Here is an 8,849-nt window from a genome sequence, read left to right on the forward strand (position 1 = left end):
CGCCCGTAATGACGTCGAGCCATCAGGTGCGGGGGGGTTTGCCTCGTAGTCATCTCCAACCTGGGGCCTTTGGTCAAACTGGAGAATGGCTCTCGTTGGATGGTCAGGAGGAAGACGGAGGACATGGCCGAACCAGCGGGTGTGACGTTACACAGCCAAGCAGGATGCTCTGGGCTCCAAACACTTGATAGGAAACCCACTGGGGCCACCTGATGTTCTCCGTGGTTCTGAGAGCCCTGCTGTCAAAGCCATCGATTCTTGCAGCCAGAATCTTGTTTCTCCAGGACCCGCTCACAGACCCTGACCATCAGAGAGGCAATAATGTAATTGAAAAGGTTGGGAGCAGCCACGCAGCCCCAGCGGACGCCACTGGAGATGTGGAACCAGTCAGAGTCTCTGCCATTAATGCGGACACAGCTCTGTGTGTTGCTGTAAAGCAGCTTGAACGGGACAACGATCTTAGATGGTCTCCAAGGGTCTGTAGAATACTCCACAGTGAAGCATAGCAAGGCAGCCTTCATATCTATGAACCCGATGTAGAGATGGTGGGTGGTCTTTACGGAATCCATGGGTCTTCTCTATCAGCAGATGAACAGCAGAGATGTGGTCTGTTGTAAAGTGGTTGAGCATGAAGCTAGCCTGCTGGGGATGGCAGCTGCTTCTGATGGCTGGGAAAGCACCAGTGAGCATGATCCTGGTAAAGAGCTTGCCGGGAATGGAGAGAAGGGTAATGCTTCTGTGATTGCCAGAGACGAGCCTGTCACCATTATGTTTCCAGAAGGATAGGATAACTCTTCTGGTCCAGTCGCTGGGAAGCCTCTCTGTCTCCCACACTTGATTGATTATGTGGGTGAGCCAATCAACGATACTACCACCTTGTACATCTTGATATTTAAAATTACTGGTTTAGTTGTATCTGGTCGTATTGAATATTCAACTTTCTTTATATTTATTCTGTGTGGAGCAATGCTGACATAACATTTCCTGGGATTAATAAAGTATTTCTATTCTCCTTTCTCACAGTTGGTCATATCAAACAGCTGGCTCCTGCGCTGCGGCCCCCTGCTGACCTTTAACAAGCACAGCCCTGTGAGCTCCTGATGCGTTCCTAAGCACCCTGCACCTGTGCGTGCGTGGCACCATGCTGTGGACGTTGCTGCTCGCCCTGCTGCTGGTCCTGCTACTGCATACTCAGCTCTCGGTGTGTTTGAGGGAGCTGCGCTCTGGGGGTTCAGTACTCTCCACCTCTTCATTATCCTCAGCCTCCTCTTACAACACCACCCAGCAGCGGCTGCCAGGAGCAATTATCATCGGCGTGCGAAAAGGCGGCACGAGAGCCCTGCTGGAGATGCTCAACCTGCATCCAGATGTGGAGGTGGCCAGAGCAGAGGTAAAAACACCTGCCTGTAAAACATTGCATAGGATCTATTATAAAAAAAATTATAATTGTGTACTGCACCCAAAAGCTGAAAATGGCATGGCCCAAAAAAGATTTGGATCTGTAAAACTGCATACGCACTTTCCTTTTCTAGATCCCAATCCACCTGGGAGGTTCAGTTCAGGTCCCACCCTCAACACGCCCACTTTCTACCATGAATGGTCAATGTAAAGTGTGTCATCACTATTTTTACATATCGATCAGCCTGTTGATCGCCGGCATTTGACACTAAATCCTGACAGAAAAAAAGAAGAAAAGTAATTTTATGGAGAGAGAAATAGTCATTGTGGAGGTGGAGGTCAGGAGATGATATTATTTGGTGTCACAGTAGTGGAATCACTAGTAAAAGAAAAACAAGTGATCAGTAGCTTGTCGTAACTGCTGGAAATAGTGTGAGTGTCACCACACTGCTGTGTGTGTGACTGCAGAGTAGAAGAGGTCTTGATAGATATGAAAGTTGTCTACACAGATATCCACTGAATTCTCTCCCTACATAATACTGTCTATCTACTGAAATGAGCACCCAGTGCTTCTAGGCTGTGATACCAGATTGTGACACAAGATGGTATATTGACCTATCTTGTATACTTCTCTGTAAGATGTTAGAAATATAGGAGGAGAAACAGACACATTTTTAGAAGAAATCACATTGAATAAGTTAGATATTCCGTGGATTTCTCCCTCAGTTTCACTTTCCTATGCTGCTCTCTCGCTGCTTGCTCAGATTGAAGGTTTTCTTCCCACAGCAGACGCCAATGTTTTTGTCACTTTTACCGAGTCAAAGTCAAAGTAATGTCGATTCTTCTGAGCAATACCTTGTGCTCGGCCCAGCTCCCTCCAACACTCCATGTTGTCTCTTGTTGATCACGACACTGTTGGTTGTTTTCACTGACGTTGCGCCACTCACACATCATTGTTGCGAAAGAGTTTCACAAGAAAAAGTCAGGGTTTATTAACATGCTAACGCAGCCTGCTTGTCGGAAAATAATGGTAATCTAATTGTTGTTTTTGCAAAAGTGATCCCTTACCTTACATGATTACTTAAAGAAAGTAATCAGATAAGTTACGCGTTAATGCCCTTCAGACAAAATGCACCAGTGCATTTTGTCTCCTGAGTTTTATAGGAAATAGGAAAAAAACAACTACTTCCTTTTTCCTGGAGTGTGGGGTGCTTTATTCTACCCTGTCACATGGTTCTGAGGGCGGATGGAGGACTCTTATTTTGTGTGTATGAAGATAAATGTGATTTATCGTGTGAAGCCACAAGGACTTTCAGGGACTGAGACCAGAGAATTTATTCAAAATTTCTGAGGAGTGAACTAACTGTGATTCCACTGACATCATAGATATACCATCAATACAATAAACTACCCATAGGAAATCTATACAATACAGATATGATACTGATGCAGTACCTATGAAGTACAGACAGGGTGTCGATACTGGGTTTAAAAGCTTGATGTTGAGGGTAACCCTGAGCTCATGAGAAACAAACATACAATTAAGGGTGTTGAATTTATAGTCAATAAAGAGACATCAAGGCCAATATTATTTCTTTTTATTATTATTAATAATAACAATTATAATACAAATGATAATAATAATAATACATTTTATTAATAGACGCCTTTCAAAACACTCAAGGTTACCTCACAAAGTATAAACCAAAGACCAAAACAAGACAGAACAAAACAGGCAGTATAATTTTAAAAAAGTCAAACAACCGAGTGTGTGTGTGTGTGTGTGTGTGTGTGTGTGTGTGTGTGTGTGTGTGTGTGTGTGTGTGTGTGTGTGTGTGTGTGTGTGTGTGTGTGTGTGTGTGTGCGCGCGCGCGCGCGCGTGCGGTTATATGTGGTTGGGTGGGTGGAGCACTGGGTGGTGTGGAGGGTGGAGCACTGGGAGCTGTGGAGGGTGGAGCACTGGGTGGTTGGGTAGGTGGAGCACTGGGTGGTATGGAGGGTGGAGCACTGGGTGGTTAGGTAGGTGGAGCACTGGGTGGTGTGAAGGGTGGAGCACTGGGTGGTTGGGTAGGTGGAGCACTGGGTGGTATGGAGGGTGGAGCACTGGGTGGTTAGGTAGGTGGAGCACTGGGTGGTGTGGAGGCTGGAGGGGGTTTGAATGATGGTCCGGGCAGCTGAGGAGCAGCTGTCCAGAAGTGAGGTGACGGAGGCGTGGACCAGGAGGGAAAAATAGTAAATATAATGCAAATATTGACATTTTAACATGAGAATCGTTCCAAGAAAATAAACAAACCTGTCATAAGGTTTGTCTATTTGGTATTGTCACTGTGTGTCAGGCTTCATTATCCTGACTAAAGTTTGGAACAAAAGAGAGAACAAGCTGGTGTTTTCAACATTAAATCTCAATATTTAAAGAAAATTCATGCTGAAGTGTTTTGTCTTTTTTTTTTTATTCATAAAAAAAGTTTAAAGCCACATATTTTTCTCTTTCCACTTCACGTTGGGTTGGTCCATCACATCAAATACAATAAAATACTATTCTATTTGTGGTTGTCAGTTGACAAAATGTCGATCTTCCAACCCTGTCAGAACTGCTTTATGCTCTTTGTGTGACAGGTGCACTACTTTAACGTGGAGGAGCACTACCACCATGGTCTGGCTTGGTACCGAGCCCAGATGCCCTTCAGCCGACTCAACCAGCTTACCGTGGAAAAGACCCCTGGATACTTTGCAGCCCCACAGGTTCCTGCCCGTGTGTGGTTCATGAACCCCGCTGTTCGTTTGTTGCTCATAGTCCGGGACCCGGCTGAGAGGGTGGTGTCCGACTACACCCAGGTCCTCCACAACCGGCTGGCCCGGCACAAGCCCTACCAGCCCCTGGAGGAGCTGCTGCTCCACAAAGGCCACATCAACCCTGGATACAAGGCTCTGCAGAGGAGCGTATACCACGAGCATCTGGCCCGATGGCTGGACGTCTTCCCCAGGGAGCAGATTCATGTGATGGACGGCGATGCACTCATCCAAGACCCCTTTCCTGAGCTGAGGAAGGCAGAGAGGTTTCTGGACCTGCCCCCGAGGATCAACCCCCACAACTTCTACTACAACACCACCAAGGGCTTTTACTGCCTCCAGTCTGCAGGACATGATAAGTGTCTGGACGAATCCAAAGGTCGGCCACATGCACCACTGAGCAGCCAGGCCCTGGAGAAGCTCTGTCGGTACTTTGAGAAGCCCAACAAGGTATTCTTTGAGATGGTGGGGAGGTCATTCTCCTGGTGCTGATCCGGACCTCCGGAGGATATCCAATACCTTTGAAACAATGTAGCTACATTCAAGGAGTCAGAGGAAGGAAGTAAGTGGTGTTTTGAGTGTTTTTGTAGGAAAAAGAATCCAAACATTTCAGTTGAACTGAAGTTCTGATCATACCGACTCAGGTATGGAAGTGTCCAAAAAGAGCAGGACACAAGCATGACGTATTATCTCAAACTTCTCCAAGTTGAACAAATGGTCCTGCCTTGCTCGATGAAGCTGAGTCAACTGTGCCATACCCAAGTTTCAAACCGAGAGTAGAACTAAGTGCTTGACAGTTATGGATGTGTTGGAAGGTTGGGACATAACCTGGACGTGGCGGAGTGATAGACAGGTGCTCCAAAGGTGGCTGGGTAGAATTGCTGCACTATGAACTGTGATCAGATAGAAAGACAAAAAAAAAGATAGAAAGACAATCAAGCTTCAATCTAAACAGTTTCAAACAGAAACATATTGGTTTTTCTTTGTAACAGTTTTTGTTCAACATGTTTTAGTTTAGTCATTTTGGCTGAAATATATTTTTCGTTAGCTTGTTTTTGGTTTCTATTTATGTTAAAGGCTGCTATCCTCCGTTTAGTTGTTCATGTTTTTAAAGTTGCTCTTCTAATAAATGTTTCCACTCATCCGCTCTGTGTTTTATTGTCATGATGGATCCGAGTAAAGTGGGCAACTCCATTTTAACAGGCAACATCCACAGCGCAGTCCAATCAGCCACAGGTGATTGACTCCCTGCAGGCCACGCCCACTTCCTCCACTCCCCCTCCCTCCTCACAGAACCTCAGGACACCATCCAGCCCATTCCCACAGTCACCACCAGGAGACCCCTCAAATCCAGGACTTTTAGCAGACCACAAACTCTCATTCCTTTTAATGTCACACTGAACACACACCCAGCACCAACATTAAAATGGCTGTTTTAAATATCCGCTCTCTTTTAAACAAAACTTTTATCATTAATGACTTGATTTTAGACAATAACTTAGACTCCTCCTACTCACTGAGACATGGCTTGACACTGATGCACCAGTTGTTCTTACCGAGGCCTCCCCACCTAATTTTAACTTTTATTCTCTATCAGGGATGGAAAGAGAGGAGGAGGAACTGCGTCCATCACTAAGCGACGTCTAACAGCTTCACGTCCTTTGAATATCACGCTTTTATTTTTTGCAGTCCCCCCATCCTCTCTTTAATTATATACAGGCCACCCCATCATTCAAGCAGTTTTATCGCTGAATCTTCTGAATTTTTATCTATTATCCACACTGAATTTGAACAAATTTTAATCACTGGTGATTTTAACATACACATAGATAGCCACTCAGACTCATTGTCCAGAGAATTTTTAACTCTCCTCCAATGTCTGGATTTTAAACAACACGTCACACAGCAGGTCAACAACAGAGTCACACCCTGGACCTGCTCATTTCTTCTGGCCTGACCATTGGTGTGTCCTCTGGTGTTGACCTGACTGTGTCCTCTGGTGTTGACCTGACTGTGTCCTCTGGTGTTGACCTGGTGTGTCCTCTGTTGTTGATCTGGTGTGTCCTCTGGTGTTGACCTGGTGTGTCCTCTGTTGTTGATCTGGTGTGTCCTCTGGTGTTGACCTGGTGTGTCCTCTGTTGTTGATCTGGTGTGTCCTCTGGTGTTGACCTGGTGTGTCCTCTGTTGTTGATCTGGTGTGTCCTCTGGTGTTGACCTGGTGTGACCTCTGTTGTTGATCTGGTGTGTCCTCTGGTGTTGACCTGGTGTGTCCTCTGGTGTCGACCTGACTGTGTCCTCTGTTGTTGACCTGACTGTGTCCTCTGTTGTTGACCTGACTGTGTCCTCTGGTGTTGACCTGGCTGTGTCCTCTGGTGTCGACCTGACTGTGTCCTCTGTTGTTGACCTGACTGTGTCCTCTGGTGTTGACCTGACTGTGTCCTCTGGTGTTGACCTGGTGTGACCTGGTCTGTCCTCTGGTGTTGACCTGGCTGTGTCCTCTGGTGTTGACCTGACTGTGTCCTCTGGTGTTGACCTGGTGTGTCCTCTGTTGTTGATCTGGTGTGACCTGGTCTGTCCTCTGGTGTTGACCTGGCTGTGTCCTCTGGTGTTGACCTGACTGTGTCCTCTGGTGTTGACCTGGTGTGACCTCTGGTGTTGACCTGGTGTGTCCTCTGGTGTTGACCTGACTGTGTCCTCTGGTGTTGACCTGGTGTGTCCTCTGTTGTTGATCTGGTGTGTCCTCTGGTGTTGACCTGGTGTGTCCTCTGTTGTTGACCTGACTGTGTCCTCTGGTGTTGACCTGGTGTGTCCTCTGTTGTTGATCTGGTGTGTCCTCTGGTGTTGACCTGGTGTGTCCTCTGTTGTTGATCTGGTGTGTCCTCTGGTGTTGACCTGACTGTGTCCTCTGGTGTTGACCTGCTGTGACCTCTGTTGTTGACCTGACTGTGTCCTCTGGTGTTGACCTGGCTGTGTCCTCTGGTGTCGACCTGACTGTGTCCTCTGTTGTTGACCTGACTGTGTCCTCTGGTGTTGACCTGACTGTGTCCTCTGGTGTTGACCTGGTGTGACCTGGTCTGTCCTCTGGTGTTGACCTGGCTGTGTCCTCTGGTGTTGACCTGACTGTGTCCTCTGGTGTTGACCTGGTGTGTCCTCTGTTGTTGATCTGGTGTGACCTGGTCTGTCCTCTGGTGTTGACCTGGCTGTGTCCTCTGGTGTTGACCTGACTGTGTCCTCTGGTGTTGACCTGGTGTGACCTCTGGTGTTGACCTGGTGTGTCCTCTGGTGTTGACCTGACTGTGTCCTCTGGTGTTGACCTGACTGTGTCCTCTGTTGTTGACCTGACTGTGTCCTCTGGTGTTGACCTGGTGTGTCCTCTGGTGTTGACCTGACTGTGTCCTCTGGTGTTGACCTGGTGTGTCCTCTGGTGTTGACCTGACTGTGTCCTCTGGTGTTGACCTGGTGTGTCCTCTGTTGTTGACCTGACTGTGTCCTCTGGTGTTGACCTGGTGTGTCCTCTGGTGTTGACCTGACTGTGTCCTCTGGTGTTGACCTGGTGTGTCCTCTGGTGTTGACCTGACTGTGTCCTCTGGTGTTGACCTGGTGTGTCCTCTGTTGTTGATCTGGTGTGTCCTCTGGTGTTGACCTGGTGTGTCCTCTGGTGTTGACCTGACTGTGTCCTCTGGTGTTGACCTGACTGTGTCCTCTGGTGTTGACCTGACTGTGTCCTCTGGTGTTGACCTGGTGTGTCCTCTGGTGTTGACCTGGTGTGACCTCTGGTGTTGACCTGACTGTGTCCTCTGGTGTTGACCTGGTGTGTCCTCTGGTGTTGACCTGGTGTGTCCTCTGGTGTTGACCTGACTGTGTCCTCTGGTGTTGACCTGGTGTGTCCTCTGTTGTTGACCTGACTGTGTCCTCTGGTGTTGACCTGACTGTGTCCTCTGGTGTTGACCTGACTGTGTCCTCTGGTGTTGACCTGGTGTGTCCTCTGGTGTTGACCTGACTGTGTCCTCTGGTGTTGACCTGACTGTGTCCTCTGGTGTTGACCTGGTGTGTCCTCTGTTGTTGACCTGACTGTGTCCTCTGGTGTTGACCTGACTGTGTCCTCTGGTGTTGACCTGGTGTGTCCTCTGGTGTTGACCTGGTGTGTCCTCTGGTGTTGACCTGACTGTGTCCTCTGGTGTTGACCTGGTGTGTCCTCTGTTGTTGACCTGACTGTGTCCTCTGGTGTTGACCTGGTGTGTCCTCTGTTGTTGATCTGGTGTGTCCTCTGGTGTTGACCTGACTGTGTCCTCTGGTGTTGACCTGACTGTGTCCTCTGGTGTTGACCTGGTGTGTCCTCTGTTGTTGACCTGACTGTGTCCTCTGGTGTTGACCTGGTGTGTCCTCTGTTGTTGATCTGGTGTGTCCTCTGGTGTTGACCTGACTGTGTCCTCTGTTGTTGACCTGACTGTGTCCTCTGGTGTTGACCTGGTGTGTCCTGTGTTGTTTATCTGGTGTGTCCTCTGGTGTTGACCTGACTGTGTCCTCTGTTGTTGACCTGACTGTGTCCTCTAGTGTTGACCTGACTGTGTCCTCTGGTGTTGACCTGGTGTGTCCTCTGGTGTTGACCTGACTGTGTCCTCTGGTGTTGACCTGGTGTGTCCTCTGGTGTTGACCTGACT

General features: G+C 48.0%; 1 protein-coding gene across 1 annotated transcript; it reads left to right on the plus strand.

Moving 5' to 3' along the window:
- Positions 1-1,141: 1,141 nt before the first annotated feature.
- hs3st1l2 (heparan sulfate (glucosamine) 3-O-sulfotransferase 1-like 2) lies at positions 1,142-4,680 on the plus strand (the record flags this gene model as incomplete). The annotated part of the gene is made up of 2 exons (XM_080498987.1): positions 1,142-1,390; positions 4,015-4,680. The coding sequence occupies 2 exons, from the start codon at positions 1,142-1,144 to the stop codon at positions 4,678-4,680; spliced, it is 915 nt and encodes a 304-aa protein (XP_080355113.1).
- Positions 4,681-8,849: the final 4,169 nt, after the last annotated feature.

The sequence above is a fragment of the Blennius ocellaris genome (genome assembly GCF_963422515.1).
Source record: "Blennius ocellaris genome assembly, chromosome: 7".
NCBI classification, from domain to species: Eukaryota; Metazoa; Chordata; class Actinopteri; order Blenniiformes; family Blenniidae; genus Blennius; species Blennius ocellaris.